This window comes from Onychomys torridus, unplaced genomic scaffold, assembly GCF_903995425.1.
Source record: "Onychomys torridus unplaced genomic scaffold, mOncTor1.1, whole genome shotgun sequence".
Lineage (NCBI taxonomy): Eukaryota > Metazoa > Chordata > Mammalia > Rodentia > Cricetidae > Onychomys > Onychomys torridus.
In genome coordinates this window covers 1-17,367 of record NW_023413494.1, presented here as the reverse complement: position 1 = coordinate 17,367, position 17,367 = coordinate 1, and the positions used below count along the sequence as shown (strand labels likewise).

Below are 17,367 nucleotides of genomic sequence, written 5' to 3'. Positions count from 1 at the left end.
CGGCGCGAGATCTACCAAGTGAGTTCCAGGAAAGGCTCAAAGCTACACAAAGAAACCCTGTCTGTAAAACAACAACAACAACAGAAAAAGGTCTAATATGCAATACATAAAATACATATATTTAGGATCAAACGTTGATTTCGACGTTCCCTCTCCATATACTTTGCTTTCAGCATCTGAAAGTGGTTAATCAGTAAAGAATAGCTAGCTATTAAGTATTTCCAAATGGCAAAGGACAGGAGCCATGCTATATATTTGGTAACAGTCATGAAAAGAAGTGTTAATTTTTTTCAACCAATTGAAGTGATTCTCTGCTCTAAAACATCATTTTTAGCATTTTCGTATGTTTAGAATCAGATTCCTCAGTTCACCAGAAAGAAATGTGCAGCTTAGCTCATATAAATGCTAGCTAATCACCCCACCCAAAAAACCATGCTAACAAAAAAACAAAGTCCCTCTACCGAGCAAGATCCAGGAAAGGCACAAAGCTACAAAGAGAAACCCTGTCTCGAAAAACAAAAAGAAAACAAATAACAACAACAACAACAAAAAAAATCCCGTTTATGAAGGAAGTGATTTTATAAGTCATGCCTTGTGACAGCACCCATTTCCATAACACATTCCAACCCATCATTTTCTAGGTGGAAGAAACTGACATGCCGAGAACCTAAACTGCCAAAGACATAACCAAGAATTTCCTGGGTGTGCCTGCTGTCCTGCCCTTGATTTGCACTCTGTTCCTCAGACCTGCATTCTAAACCTGTACCTGTGGTTATTTCAGTTCCTAGCCCAACACCTTATTCTCCTTGGATAGCCTTGAAGGTAGCTCAAAAGTGCCTGTTAAGGAGAAAATCAAAGTAACTTCCACATCTGATAAGGTCTATTTACATTTGTAGGAGGAAATTTGTCAAAGATCTGTTTATAGAAACCTTAATGAAGAGGCACAGAAGTTAGAGGGAAACTAAGAAGTTTTCACAGGGATGTGTGTACATCAGCCCTGGAGTTATTCTCCAAACTGAGGTAACTAGTGGACACAAGGCCAGTCATTAATTACACCCACACATACCTGTAATTTAAGGTGCTACTTTGCTCTCAGCTTTAAGGAGCTTCTTCTGACCTTCAAGGAGGGACATAATATAAGACTGAATTTCATAGTCAAGGCAGTGAATTCAGATCCAATTCCACACATCTGAATAGTTTAATCGTCAGCAATTTAAAAAAAAATATACATTCATTGAAGTGAAGCTTGTGGTATATAACACATTGGAAGAATTTAGCATAGCACTTGATATGGCAAGACAATATCAGGGGATATTTGTTGGCAGGGTGTAGTGTTGTTAGTGAGTCTATAGGTTCTCTATAAAACTGGCATGGAAACACAGGTTGTGTTCAGGAGGAAGTAGGATCTCTTATTCTGAGACAGATATAAGCATTTCATGAAATACATATCTCACAGACTTGTGAAAACCATTATGTCATAGAGAGCTTTCTTATCATCTTTATTACATTGAGTTATCAGGCACAGCACCTTAGAATGGAAAAATTGAACATAGCCCACAATTCCAGGTAATAGTTCAATTTTGGGGAAATCAAGGTAGGAACTCAGCTAATCATATGACATCCAGAGAGTAGAGATAAACAAATGTACCCATGCTGCCCATTTCTTTATGCTTATGCTCTAGGTTCTTCATACTTACACAGTACAGGTTGCAGACAATGAAATGATTCTGCTCATTTTAGGGAGTATTATCTCAATAAGCAATTAATAAAATCCCTCAGAGAAATGTTCAGAGTAAATCTGATGTATATAATTCCTCATTTAGGGTCCCTCTTCCCAGGTGACTAGTATCATTCATTCTGATCATGAAAACTAAGAATCACACTGGCTCAGCATCACTGCCAGGATTTCTGGAGATTTCTGCCTGCATTCAGAGATGTGGTCCTCCAGCTGTAGGTCACCATCCCATTGGGGGTTCCTTATCAGATATCCTGCACATCAAATATTTGAATTATGATTCACAACAGTAACAACATTGTTTCATTGTTTCTTAACTTTACGTTTAGGGTTCATCACAACATGAGGAACTACTGTTAGTGCTATTTAAAGAGTCAGAGAATTGGAAAAATTAAGAACTATTGATTTAGGGTGTCCACTGGAACCCTAGTGTCAATGTTCCTACGTAAGAAGGGGCTTGCATAAGATTTTCCTGAATATCCTTTGCTCTATAGGAAACTCATGTTCTGTGTGGAAAACCCCAGCTGTCTGGACACCTGTACTACCCAGAAACAGCAGAACACTTTGCTCTATTCAACAGAGAGTAAAACACCCACTACAAACATGCTGATGACACAGATTTTAGTCCCACTGAGCTCCATGACAGTATACCACTCCAATGAGTACTTTTTCCTAGGCTGTGACAGCCTCTTCCACTAGCATAACTCTGCCTAGCTGTTCCCTTAAGACTCATTAACAGGAAATTGTTTAACAAGTGTCCTTCTCAGTCAGCATTAAGTCTATAATGTCTTGTGGCTAAGGAGATAAGGAGATGCAGGTACTTACAATTAACTATAGCATACATAAATTTCTGATATTATTACCTGTGTATATAAAATTTCAGTAGGAGATAAACATTCAGTTCCACACATGGAAATACCTAAAGGATGTCAAATCAATCAGAGAGAGATCTCTGGCTTTGGATAAAGAGTGTACTGAAGGGCTTCCCTTGTATCTCAGCAGAGACTCATGTAAAGGTCAGCTTGACTTCTAGTGTATTATGAGGGAAGCTTATTAGCAGAGAAGCAATGCCAGTTCCCAAGACATAATCTGAAGATCTTCCCTGGACATTCTATTGTATCATGGATATGCCTGGCAACCTCTGTGATGTCACCTATGTTGTGGCAATACCAACTGGCCGTGGGAAGTTTATTCAACATCTTCACCATTTACTGATGAACATGATGGCATAGTGAAGAGTCTAGTTCAGGAAGAGAATGGAGAGGGTAGAGAGAACAGAGAGTGACAGAAGAAAGCTGACCTTCAGCCTCAGTGTAAAACATCAAGAAAGAAATGGTCAAGGGAATTGTGTAATGAGTTTCTGCACAGGAAAAGAGAAGCTTCTTGGAGGAAGAGGGATTGAACTGAATCTTCCAGTAATGGGGCACAGAAAACTGCAGTCTCTGGGAACCAACACAGCTCCCTGCTTGACATGGCTCTTGAAATTCAAGGTTTCCAGGATATTAATTGTTCTGGCTCAGAGGTCAGGAACTGGTAAGGCCAAAGCTTTATGCTGGGAACTCTTTGCTTTTGTTCCATTTGGGGGATAGGCATTGATGAGTGAACATGAGACCAACATTAAAACGGGAGGGATTAATGAGGTGTGCCAATTTCAAGGCAGGACATCACTGTACTTCAACCACACTGGCTAACTTTTGGTACTTCCCAGTTGCTCTGTGGGTCCTAGGTTGTCAGTAAGGTGACTTGTTGAGTCTGGTGACCATGTTCTGCCCTTATATGTCTTCTCCATTAATATTTATATGGTTAGAGTAACCTGTCAAGGTATTTGTGGAATCTCTAAATGATGGAGGTGATTGTGAACTATGGCAATTTTCTCCTGACTCATAAACCCACATTCTTGTGGAGTCGGAATCCAAACTGAATTTTGAGACTGCAGCTGTGAATAAGCCTGAAGACGCTATCTCCTTCATTACTTGGAGCATTGCTATAAAGGCAGAGAGAATGAGTTAGCTGAGATAACCACTTCCTTCAAATAGAGAAGACAGGTGAGTTTCCCAGAGGTGTCATCTGAAGCATGGGACAAAATAATTTCGGCTGTCACTGAATCATTGGTAAATGAGCTTTCTGAAACACTTGACTAAGTCTCAAGGTGGTCTGTCCATCCTCTTTGCCTTGTCATACTGCAAGATAATTTGTGTTCATCTACCCACAAGGAGCAACAGTGAGCCCATCAAATCTTCCTCACCAAGATTCAGGTGAAGCAGAAGGTGCAGAGAATGATGAGTGAGCTATAGCAAATTACCACTGATAGTAACTGGATGTGAGATTGCTTGATCTTTATCACAGAAGAGTACATGAAGAATAGGTTTTCATTCTATCAACCCCTGTGGTTTCAATGTCAGGTCCACTCTATCATCATTAATTCATTTTATATAAGGTCTGTGTTTCTGGTAGGCTGCATCTTCAGGGTATGCCCTTGCCCAAAATCATGTCTCTGAATTTTTCTCAAAAGCAGAACCTCAAATGTGGGCAGGAATGACATGAGGATAAAGACTATTCTCCTCCCTCTAAAAAGAAAGAAAAACAGAGCCTGTGGCATGGATAAAGAAAGTGTGGTCCATACACAATGGAATACTACTCAGCAGAGAAAAAAAATGGCATCATGAGGTTTGCAGGCAAATGGATGGAATTAGAAATAATATCTTGAGTGAATTAACCCCGACTCAGAAAGACAAACATGTTTTTCTAATTTCTTTTTCTATACGTATATATTGGATATTAGACCTTTATTAGGTGGGAATTTTTCTTTTATTTTTCTGATTTCTTGTGTTCAATTAGTCTATTTTGGATATTAGAACTTTATCAGAGGAGAATTTTGGTGTTATTTAATTTATAGTCTTCAATAACTATATGTCTGATATTAGGCTTTTATCAGATGAGAATTTTGGTTTTATTTAAATAAGTATATCTGCTCTGTATATTTTGGATATGAGACCATTATCAGATGTGAGTTTTTCTTCTATTTATCTGATTTCTTATATTTAATAAGTATATTTTGTATATTGGACCTTTACTAAGGGGAAATTTTGATTTTTTTTCTGATTTCTTTGCTCTATGTGTATATTTTAGATGTTAGAATTTTAACAGATGAGAATTTTTGTTATATTTATGTAATTATGTTCAGTGTTTAAATTTGGGGTGTTAAAATTAAACAGATGAGAATTTTTGTTTTATATATCTGATTTATTCCATTCAATATGTTTAATTTGTGTCTTAGACCTACCAGTGAGAATTTTGTTGTTTCTAATTTTCTGATATCAGTATATATATATATTTTGGATATTAGAACTTGACAATTTTTGTTTTATATACCTGAAACCTTGTTTTTAATATGTATATTTTGTATATTAGACTTTTATCAGATGAGAATTTGTGTTTTATTTATCTGATTTCTAGGGTTCACCATGTATATTTTGTGTATTACACCTTTAGCATTTGAGAATTTTTGTTTTATTTATTGGATTTCTTTTGTTTAATATGTATATTTTGGATATCACAGATTTATCATTTGAAAATTTTTATTTCATTAAATTTCTTGTGTTTAGTAAGTATATTTTGGATATAAGACCTTTATGAGGTGAGAATTTTTGTTTTATTTCATCTTCTGAGTTCATTATGGATATTTTTAAAGTTAGACCTTTATCAATTGAGAATATTTGAGATAAATAAAACAAAAATTTTCATCCTTTAAAGGTCTAATATTCAACATATACATATTGAACATAAGAAACTAGATAAATAAGACAAAAATTTCTCATCCGATAAAGGTCTAATATCCAAAATATAAATAATGAATGCTAGAAACCAGATAGATAAAACAAATATTCTCACCTGATAAAGGTTTAATACCCAAAATATAAATAGTGAACTTAAGAAATCAAATAAATAAAGCAAAATTCTCATCTGATAAAGTTATAATTTCAAAAAGATTCTTATTTAACAGAAAAAAATAGGAGAAACAGAATCCTGAAAAAAAGGCCTATTATCCAAAATATAAATTATGAGCACGTGAAATCAGATTCAGAAAACAAAATTTTCATTGAAAAAGGTCTACTATCCAATATAGACATAGTAAATATAATTGGATAAATAAAACAAAAAATTTCATTTGATAGTGTTTTAATATCTATAATCACATATTAAATTAAGAAATTAGAAAAATAAAAAAATTTACTTCAGATACAGGAATAATATTGAAAATATACATATAGTACATAAGAAATCAGATAAATAAAATAAATAAAACAAAAATGCTGATCTGAAATAGATGTATTATCAAAATTATACTTACTGAACACAAGAAATTAAATGAAACAAAATTCTCACGCTGATAAAAAGACTACAACCTTTATGAGATGAGGAATTTTAGTTTGTTTCTCTTGTTTCTTATGTTCAATATGTACATTTTGAATATTAGGCCTTTATCAGATGAGAATTTTTCTTTTATATATCTAATTTCTGGTGTTCAATGTGTATATTTTGGATCATAGACTTTATCAAATGAGAATTTTTCTTTTATTTATCTAATTATGTTCAAAATTGATATTTTTCGATATTTTACCTCCATTAGATGAGAATTTTTGTTTTATTTATCTAATTTCTTGTGTTCATTGTGTAAACTTTTTTATAGTAGACTTTTACCAGGTGAGAGTTTTTTGTTTTATTTATCTGTTTTCTTGTATATTTTTGATATTCAAATTGTATTAGATGAGAATTTTTGTTTTATTTAAAAATTTTCAAGATTTATTTATGTGTACAGTATTCTACCTGTATGTGTCCCTGCAGGCCAGAAGAGAGCACCAGATCTCCTTACAAGTGGTTGTGAGCCACCATGTTGTTGCTGAATTGAACTCAGGACCTCTGGAAGAACAGTTGGTGCTATTAACCACTGAGCCACCTCCCCAGCCCTTATTTAATTTTTTATGTTCAAAAAGTATATTTTTGATATTGACCTGTATCACACGAGGATTTCATTTTCTTTTTCTGATTTCTTATGTTCAATATGTATATTTTGGACATTAGAGCTTTATCAAGTGAGAAATTATATTTCAACTAATTTTGTATGTTCAATAAGAATATATTTGAAATTTCTTTTTTATCACATGAGGACCAGGCTGTCCTTGAACACACAGGGGTTCACTAGCCTCTGCCTCCTGAATCCTGGGATTAAAGGCATGCACCACCAGCACCCGTCTCCTCATTTTTCACCAATAATTACTTAAAACTGTTCCTAGTGAACTGATGTTATTGTGAAAATAACTTTGTGAAAAGTTTTAATCATGGTTCTCATGGCACAGTTGCAGAATCTTAATATTACAAATTGTATTATGGTAACCAATGGGAAAAGTCATTGGAGACTTTAGAGGGGAATACATTGCCTTCATGCTTCTTGGACACAAGTAACTAGATTTTTTTTACCCAGTTGAAGAATTACTTTCATCTGAGATACCCCACAGATACTGTGTGTTATCCTCTATGGAAGCCTCATTTTAATCAACTGTAATCAACCTCCTCAGAGAAAGAGAATGTGAGTATCCTCAATGCTTCTCAATGTCAGCTGTGCTCAGCCTCAATTTGAAATGCCCACCTGATTCTGCTAGCTCTAGCAAGTCAATTTAACCATGTTTCCAGGTCTGTACTAAAGTCATTCATGCTGGCCAAGCAGTCTACCTACCTGAATGCATGAAAGTAGAATGTTCAGTTTGTCTGCCTCTGGGAGCTCATGTTGTTCTACTTCTCTGTTCCAGTAAAGTACAGAGAGTGAGCTTTTTGATCCTCCTTCCAGTCTCTTAGTGTGGTAGAAGGTATACAAGGCTGTTTTTTTTTCCTTGAAATCCAATATATTATCAGGAAGGTGAAACTTTGAGATAAAGTTTCCTGAGAGGATCCAGACAGAAGGGAAAAGAGAGATGGCTTTTTCTCAGGTAAATGTATGTATGGAGGTGAGATTTCTTGCCTGTTCTCCTACAAAAGCTTCTTTTTTGGTGATCACAAACATTTACATTACCTCACAGTTTTTACAAGGATTTTTTTTCTATTTCTGATGCAGTTGTCAAGGTAAATTTTTTGAATGCATGTCACATGAGTGTGTGCTGCTTTCCACTGTTTTCTCACTTTATGTTTTCAAAATATATTCTCTGCATTAATACACAGTATATTCATTTGATATATAAATATATATGCATACACTTGTCCTACTGAAAATGGTATTGAGTCATCTCATATGAATGAGAAAGAAGATATATTCCATGATGGCTTCTTTCAAATAGATACTCAAGTATCTATTTGTTAATTATAGACTGTTCTGAGAAAGAGGCACTGTGAAAAAGGATGGAATGTCTTCCTGTCAATGGATAATGTTTAAAGCAGTATTGCTATGAAAGTATACTGTGTTATATACTAAGATGAAGTGTTTAAATGAAATACAAACTTCCAAATGGAATTTGCCAGTCATAAGTTCATATTAAATTATCCTATGAGGCAGCTTTTCTTCTGTTTTCTGTTCTTATTTTGTGAATTGATTCAAAGAGTCTATTCCATCATTTCTCTTTGCTACCTACTACCCTTACCATGAACTTGCAATGCCCCTTAGTTGTTCTGACATCTGCTTATAATCACTTCCCTGGGAGCTGGTGCAATTCTACATACTATGGTTATATAGTACATTTTTTAAAAATAACAAACTAATGAAGAACTGGTAGGCAAAGTGTACTTATATTCATGTTGATTTCACAAATAGTCAAAAAGTCTCAACAATGAAAATTTAGGTGGTTGGAGATGAAGTGCCTTCATTAACAATCAAAAGTATTAAACTGGGTGCAGGGATGCCATTATTTAGATACACCATTTTCAAGTGAATCCAAAAGAAGCTTTTTCACTGTTTAAAATATACTTAAGAGAGAATCTAATCACTTGTCTCACTGCAAAACTGTAAAATGGTGGAATTTAAGAATGGATCATAGAAATTAAAGGGAATGCTTCATTGGAGACACTGGTGTGGTATCAATTTCCTGCTGGGCCTGTAGACAAATATATTACTTACCCAGTGTGAGAAATACTTTTAGCTGTGGCTACCCTCAGATTCTGTCTGCTGTTTCCAATACAGCTGTCAGTTATTTTTTAATTAACATCTCAGGGAACTGGAATGAGAGGAAGGGTAACTACAACTTTTTACTGCTGTGTTTAGACTCAATTTAAAATGTATGTGTACAGTATAAAGGGGAGAATATATAGCAGAAGCCACATATCCAGGTTTTAGAGATTTCCATGATCTGAAGGAATAATGGACTCACCCAAAGCAGGAAAGGAGAAACTAAGTTTTGACCTGTCAGTAAAAATTCATGGTTTCTGCACCTCTGCTGTGGCAAAAGCCAGTAATTGGGGTCTCTGAGTGTGGTAGCATGGAATGCAGGTGCTGCTGTCTTTGCACACAGAATAGCATCAGAAAGCTGAAACTGTCAAATAAACTTCCTGACAGAATCCATAAGAAAGGGGAAGGACAGATGGCTTGTTCTCAGGAAATGTAGGCACAAGGATGGGACAGGTTGATGACATTCTACACATAAATGCTTCATCTGCAGAGCTCTCAACCTTCACTATAGTCACTCATTCTGGAAAACCATATTTTTGTGATTTTTTATATTTTAATATAAATTCTTTATTATAACTGTCATTTCTGTTCTACATCCTGCTTTCCACTCTTTCTTGCCTCTTTTATTTTCCAGTATGACTTTTCTACATGAGTTCATGATCTGAAATATTTAAAAATTTTATGATATTAAAGACAAATATTGAAACTGAATTCCTACTGAGGACAATTTCAGTCATTATTTATCTTGGATAAAAGAAACATATTTCATGATATGTTTAGATCCTGGGCACTTTGATCTCATGAAAAGTCACAACACCCTCCCTTTTAATATATAACATTTAAAAATTGCAGATTGATTACTGATAACAGAGAGTTCTTTAGTTAAATATTCTTTTTCTGGGGCAAATAAAGACTCAAACCATTATAACAAAGGAAAATTTAATTTTCACCTCAGAGTCCATTGACATTCAGGATGTGGCTATCAATTTCTCCAAGGAGGAATGGGAATGCCTGGACACATCTCAGAGGGATTTGTACAGAGAGGTCATGTTGGAGAACTACAGCAACCTGGTTTCTGTAGGTGAGAATAAATTCTTTCCTAATTGCTGCTTAGACCTAGGAATGTCTAGTAACTTATATTAGTACTTGAATTGTTTTCTATCAGTGAATCCCATCTCCCAATTATTACTAGATATTGGTGAGTGTAATATTTATTGAAAATTTTCTTATTCTAAATGGTCTATTAATTTAGCAAATGCTCCCTTCAATCCCAAATTGTTTTTTTAGGCAGTCATTCAGTAGCAAAAATGTGTGAATACAGTCTGATTTCCACAGTTTTATTTATGTAATGGGGTAATATAAGAAAAGGTAAATGCATACACAATTAAAATTATGGATTTAACAGCCTAAAACACCTGTCAAGTATGTACTAATAAGACTTCACTACTGAGTCTTACCTTATTTAACTTCATATCCACTGTGTACAAGCCACTGTTAAAATCCACCTCTGGTCCCCATCATGTAAATAAATTATCATATGTCTGTTCTAATTCACAGGCCTTTCTGTATCAAAACCAGAGCTAGTCACCTGCCTGGAACAGAATAAAGAACCCTGGATTGTGAACACAGAGGAAGTAGAAGGCAGAGAATCAGGTAAGGTGGAAGAAAACAATGGTTATATGTAGAGTACAAAACAAGAAGCAAACCATAACTGCAGTGGGATTACCACAGCTCCTCACTAGAAGCAATGCCTAAGAATTTCTTTACAATAGTACACTAGGATATAGCACATAGAAAATTTTACATAATTTCCCCTCATTTCATCAAAATAGTGATTAGATGAAATTTAGTATGCCAATAGCAATTTTACAATGTATGTGGGACTTTATTTTGTGTTCCAATAAATGTCCTAAATTTTCTCCTGTATGTCAGTGATCTAGGGTTTTTCTGTTTTTTTTAAACATTTTTACATTATATCTGGATTATTTTTCTTTCTTTTACCTCCTTGCATACCATCCTTGTACCACACCAATCCAATGTCATAATTTCTGCACCACATCTCTATCAAAGAAAGGATAGAAAATTCATAAAAATCAAGGGATATTTGGGCTGACCAACTGTCTCTGAACACAAGACATTGAATGTGATTGATATACCCTGGTATTACTCAATTGAAAAACAGATTTTCTTACTTCTTGAAGCTAGGGCCTGCACATATGTTCTTGTCACAAAGTTGTGATTTGGGGTCCACTTTCCATTTTATGAGCTGATATTTTTCCTGTAGTATTGGGCTTGTGTAGGTTTTGGACTTTCTGTCACAGACTTGGTGATAGTATGGCCATTGTTCCTATAATGTTTGTAAACCTCTTCTTCCCTAGAGTCATTTACCATTTTTTGGTCTTTATGTTCTTTCTGCAGTCATTTATTCATAGGTGTCTGAACACTGATGCAAGGGTTAAGATAAAGGAATCCTAGGTAGGGCTTAATTCTTCAAAATCTCCATATTAAGCTTCTCTATTGAATGATGAGTAATATGTTAATCCATGGCTATAACAATATAGCACTAGTTTAATGCCATGTTCATTAAGCAGAATAATATTTTTTATCTAGGGCCCATGTCCAATTTGGTCTCAGTTTCTTGGCTGCAATAATAGTTTCAGCATCATTCTGTGGAAAAAAACCCTCCATTTCCATTTTGCTACAAGCCCCAAATTATATAAAGTGGGATTTCATCTGATTATGACAAAACTAATACCTGGAAGAAGCCAAGGGCCTTCCAGAAGTCAAGCTGAGGCTCAGGAAACCTTGGAAATATTTGGCTTTTGATTATTAGCCATTTCCTGCTATGAATTTCTAATGTCCCATTGTACCTTTTCCATCATTTATTGGGCACCATTTCCCCTCTACTAATGGAATATTTAGATAACCTTCTGCACTGACAATGTGCACTACCAGAACCCCAGCTCAAGCCTCCCTGTAATTCTTGTCATTAGCAGCATCTGACCAGGACCATCCCCAAAGGGAAAAAAGTATCTTATTAGAGATAGCTCTGTACTCTCTCAGAACAGACTTAAGTATCCAAGGACAAATGAAACAACACCTGTCTTCTAAGTCAAGTGGATAGCTTTATTTCTTGTGCAATCTAGTGTGAGAACCCCTTTACTACAGCCTTACTAACATTATAGACTTCTAACTTCTTACCTACTCACCTCTAGGAATGTGGACTGAGCACATAGATCCCCTTCTTGATATTCTAACTGATCACTTGCTCTCAATTGTACTCCTCCTTTACCACTCCTGTTTTGGGTTGTAAAAGAATGTCTGGCAGTCACTGCCTGAGGAAAAGTCTTACCTGCCTTGATGACCCCATAGAAATTCAAGCTTGCTGGCCTTACTTGGCCAGAGGATTGCTATGACTTGGGTTTATATCTGAGCATCTCAGAGACTGAGGGGAAACTGAGGTATAAGGAGAATGAAGAGAGGATATTGAGGATTTTGACTGGAGAGGATTTTGACTAGAGAACTTGAGTATAAGATGGAAGATGAGGAAGAGGCAGATAGGAAAGTACTAGATGGTTAAGAATGAGATGAGAAGGACCTAGATAAAGCAGAATTAAGATGAGAGAATTAATATAAATCTTAGAGCAGACAGCAGATAAAGGTAGAGACAAATCATGCAAGAAAGGAAATATGCTTGAGTACAAAACTGTAGTTGTATAGATAGGAATTTATCCAGGAGGAATAAAGCAGATGGACAAAGAGCTTGGTGTACTTAGATTCTTTTCCTGAAAATAATTCTCACCATTTGTAGTTTCTCTTCTGGACCTTTGAGAAATATATTATTAAGGCTGTTCCTATAATAATATAAGACCATTGGCCTCAACTAGCAACCTAAACTCTATAGAAAACATAGAGACCAAAATCTTAAAAGTGAAAATCCACAAATTTGAGAAAAGGTACAGTATTTGTCTTTCTGATTTAAGTCACTTAGAATAATTTTTTCAGTTCCATTCATTTACCTACAATATGTATAATATCAAAAACAAATGGATGGATTTCTTAGCATATAACCTAACAAAAATAAATCAAATGACATAAACAATTTATCATGTCACCTGTTCTGAAATTGAATGGAAGGAACAAAAAAAAACCTCAACTTAAGAAAGCCAGATGGATTCAGAACAGAATCCCACCAGATAAGTAAAGAAAAACTAACACCAATACATTTCCAATTATATGACAAAATGGAAATTTCAATTTCAAGAACACCTCAAAATAATTATCTACTAGGATCAAGGTTGCTTCCTCCAAGAGATGCTAATGGGAATCAACATAAGTAAATCAATACATGTAATACATTAGAGCAGACTATAAGAAAGAGACCTAATGATCTCATCATTAATGCAGAAAAGGCTTTTGACAAAATACAATATCCCTTCATTACAAAAATTCAACAGTAGGGACTTATCTACATTTAATAGATTAAGTTTATTGTAAGTATTTACCAGCATAATCATTTTAAATGGAGAAAACTGAAAACAGTTCTTCTATAATTGGGAAAATAAAGAATGCCCACTCTCTGTATAATTGTTCTATGTTCTGCTTGAAGTTTAAATGTCAGTCTATGATAATAGAAGTTCAAGGGGATACATATAGGAAAGAAAGAAGTCATAGTATCCTCATTACACTTAATATTTATTTTATACCAGAAATTTTAAATCAAGATTCTTATGTTTTGTGCTAAGGTTGTTGCTAATCTCTGGTTTTTTGTGTGGTACTGTCAACCTGGAAGTCATTACTTCCTTTATGTCTTACATATTTATGTGGTGTAGAATACAGAAAAATATAAAATTATGTTTTCTTGAGTAATTAACAGACAACCTTGGTGTTATTAGTCCCTCAATCTTCCTTCACCATTTCTACCAACTTTTCTTCCATTATAACTGAAGAACCATCCTGAATTTATGGTTTCCCAATTAATAGTGTCCCTATATCTCAAACCCCTAATCAAAGAGCTAAGGACACCTAGTGAATGGTGTGACAAGTAAATGACCCTCTGTCATGGTTATCCCCATTGCTGCTTGTCTAATGCAAAATGGTTACACTGAAATGATAATCATTAACAATGAAGCTGGACTAACATTTGAAATGTATATAATTATAATATATATATATATTTGAAAAAGTATATACATAAATATATAACAGTAACAATTATCAACTGGGGTTTTATTATTTATTTGGAGATATGAGAAGAGTTAGAGGAAAAGTGACTGTGATAAGCTAAAATAAAATGGTATAGTAATATTTAAATTAAATTTACATTTACAAAAGTGTGTATTTCACATATAACTCTGAGTTCTGATATTTTGCCTTGAAATAGAGTACTACATTGCAGTCTACTTTGAAATATAAATTTTATTATGTAGGTCTTTTATCAATTTGTTGTTTTTTGTGACAGAGTTTTTCTATGTAACTGCCAAGGGTGTCCTGGAACTTGCTCTGTAGTTTATGCTGGCCTCAAACTCAAAGAGATTTACCTGCCTCTGCCTCCTGAGTGCTGGGACTAAAAGCATGTGCAACTGTTGCCCAGCAAACTTTTTTGTGTGTTTTTGATTAAAACATATTAGAGATCTAAGAGTCTTTGAAAAAACATAGATTATTATGCACTCTGGCCATTATTCATATTCTGCATTTAAGTCAGTGAAGTGCACTTTAAGAAAAAGCCAGACTCTGATTCCCATTGATGGGCCATCTGGGATGGTTCTATCAGTTAGTTATGCTAGGACAGGAGATACTGAGGCCAAGATCATGGTTTGCTTTGCTGACAATTAGTGTTACAGTGGAAAAACATATCCATCTTCATGTCACACAAGGCCACATTTGCTCTATTGGCACTCTTTCTTTCCTAGACATATAATTTATTTTCTCACTTATCTCCTTTTTTGAGACAGGGTCTGTAACCATATAGCCCTGATTGTCCTGAAACTGAATATGTAGATCAGGCTAGCCTCATAACCATAGAGATCCACCAGCCACTGGCTTCCAAATGCTGAGATGAAAGGCCAGTCTTTTATAAATTTAAGATACACTTAGGTATCTGAAGAAATAAAGTCCTAAAGAATTATTAGTGTGATTGTGGAGATTTTGAAACATTCTCTCCTAAGTTCCATAAAGCTCTGTGGACCTGACAGACATATATGTTTTTCATAATCATTTTATGTTTTCTCCTTGAATAACTACATATTAATATACATTAATGAACATTAATCATAGAAAATCTATTTATGATATTTTTCATTTCTATCATTTTATCATTTATGTGTTTGGAAAAGTCCTTTTGTTTTGATCTAAATTGATAATACAATTTCCAAGTGAACAGAATATTTTTAATAATGGCTAATAGTTTCATTTCATATTCTAAGAATTATGTTTACAGTTGCTGGTTACATGACATGCTTAAAGAAGATCTTTTCAAATTTTACATATTATAAAATACAAGTTCATGAAATGACCTTGTCCATGTTCATCATTTTTGGATTTTGATCCCTTATGGAAGAAGTGCTGAAGATTTGTCTTTCATCTCTTTGCTACTTCCCTCATATTGGTGTCATTTTATGTAAAAGTTTCTATGTTACTTTTGTCTAATTCTACACAGTTAGATGATAATTGCCCTTCATTTCTTCCAGCTCTGTTTTGTTATCCCATTCATGAGTTGTTCCAAAAAGAGCGTACACAGGATCCTTGCCAAAGAAAAATATCAGAACAGTTTGGATGTAATGTCCTTGGTGAATTACACATAAGGAAGTTCTGGGCATGTAGTTCAGACAATGAAGAACCTGAATCATGTGCTGATAGAAATGATCTTTATGCAGACCCATCACTGGCATTCCTGATATAATAGATGAAGAAGTTCCAGCTTCTCCTCAAAAAGCTCACTCTACATCATTTTCATCAGATGCTGCAATTTCCATTCAAATACTCAAAATGACTCAAGCCACACTGAAGGAAACAACCAAATCCAAAGCATTTAGACACTATTTCACCCATCCTTCAAAATTTGAATGGAATCCAAGATTCAGTATTGGACAAAAATATAAGAAATTTGGGAGGAGTTGCAGGAGATGTTCAGACCTCTTTAAAATTAATGTGGTTCATACTGGAGAAAAAATATGCAAATGTAAAATATGTGGAAAGTTTTTTTCTAAGTTATCAGTACTTAAGGAGCATTACAAAATCCATATGATAAAAGAATCATACAAATGTCCAGAGCATGACATGTTCCTTTCAAATAGAGCTCATTGTAAAATTCACAGTGAAAAGAATGCTTTCAAATGTACAGAGTATGGCAAGTCCTTATGACCATGGCTTTTCTGTTCATCTTCCTCAGAGAACTGATGCTGGAGAAGAACCTTTCAAGTGTGAAACATGTGGCAATTCTTTCACTCAGAGTTCAACACTTCATTTCATCAGAGGATACATACTAGAGAGAAACCTCATACATTTAAAGAATGTGGCAAGTCATTTAACAAGGCCTCAAATTTTAAATTCATCAGAGGATCCATACTGGAGATAAACTTTACAAATGTAATATATGTGACAAGTTCTTTACTCAGAGATCAACACTTCATGTTCATAAAAGAATACACACTGGATTGAAGCCTTACAAATGTATAGTATGTGGAAAGTCCTTTACCACGAGGCTCAACACTTAAAGTGCATCAAAGATTACACACTGGGGTGAAACCTAACAAATGTAATGTTGTGGAAAGTCCTTTAATGATAGCTCAAAACTTAAAGTTCATCAAAGATTACACACTGGAGAAAAACCTTACAAATGTAATATAATGTGGAAAGTCATTCATTGTAGGCTCTAAACTTAAAGTTCATCAAAGAACACACACTGGAGAAAAACCTTATAAATGTTCAGATTGTGGCAAAAGTCCTTTACTCAGAGCTCAAACCTTCATGTTCATCAAAGAACACACACTGGAGAGAAACCTTATAAATGTTCAGATTGTGGCAAGTCCTTTACTCAAGCTCAACACTTAAAAGTTCATCAAAGACACACACTGGAGAGAAACCTTATAAATGTTCAGATTGTGGCAAGTCCTTTACTCAGAGCTCAAACCTTCATGTTCATCAAAGAACACACACTGGAGAGAAACCTTATAAATGTTCAGATTGTGGCAAGTCCTTTACTCAAGCTCAAACCTTCATGTTTATCAAAGAAACACACATGGAGAAAAACCTTAAATGTATATATGTGGAATCCTTTCATGAGCTCAAAACTTCAAAGTTCATCAAAGAATACACACTGGAGAAAACCTTAAATGTTCAGATTGTGGCAAGTCCTTTATTCAGAGGTCAGACCTTCATGTTCATCAAAGAACACACCTGGAGAGAAACCTTTAAATGTTCAGATTGTGGCAAGTCCTTTACTCAGAGCTCAACACAAGATCATCAAAAGACTAATCTCTCT

The 17,367-nt window shown here is 34.7% G+C and overlaps 1 protein-coding gene across 1 annotated transcript; it reads left to right on the top strand.

Annotated features, from left to right (window-relative positions):
* Positions 1-9,892: 9,892 nt before the first annotated feature.
* LOC118576311 (putative protein ZNF720) lies at positions 9,893-15,786 on the top strand. Its single transcript, XM_036176613.1, has 3 exons — positions 9,893-9,966; positions 10,443-10,538; positions 15,575-15,786. The coding sequence occupies exons 1-3, from the start codon at positions 9,933-9,935 to the stop codon at positions 15,784-15,786; spliced, it is 342 nt and encodes a 113-aa protein (XP_036032506.1). The 5' UTR covers positions 9,893-9,932.
* Positions 15,787-17,367: the final 1,581 nt, after the last annotated feature.

What these genes read in the sequence shown, in the direction of transcription:
- LOC118576311 (XM_036176613.1), top strand. Translation starts at nt 9,933, where the DNA reads ATGTTGGAGAACTACAGCAACCTGGTTTCTGTAG. An exon ending in CAGCAACCTGGTTTCTGTAG is followed by an intron (nt 9,967 to 10,442) that starts GTGAGAATAAAT and finishes TCTAATTCACAG; the next exon opens with GCCTTTCTGTATCAAAACCA. An exon ending in AGTAGAAGGCAGAGAATCAG is followed by an intron (nt 10,539 to 15,574) that starts GTAAGGTGGAAG and finishes CATTTCTTCCAG; the next exon opens with CTCTGTTTTGTTATCCCATT.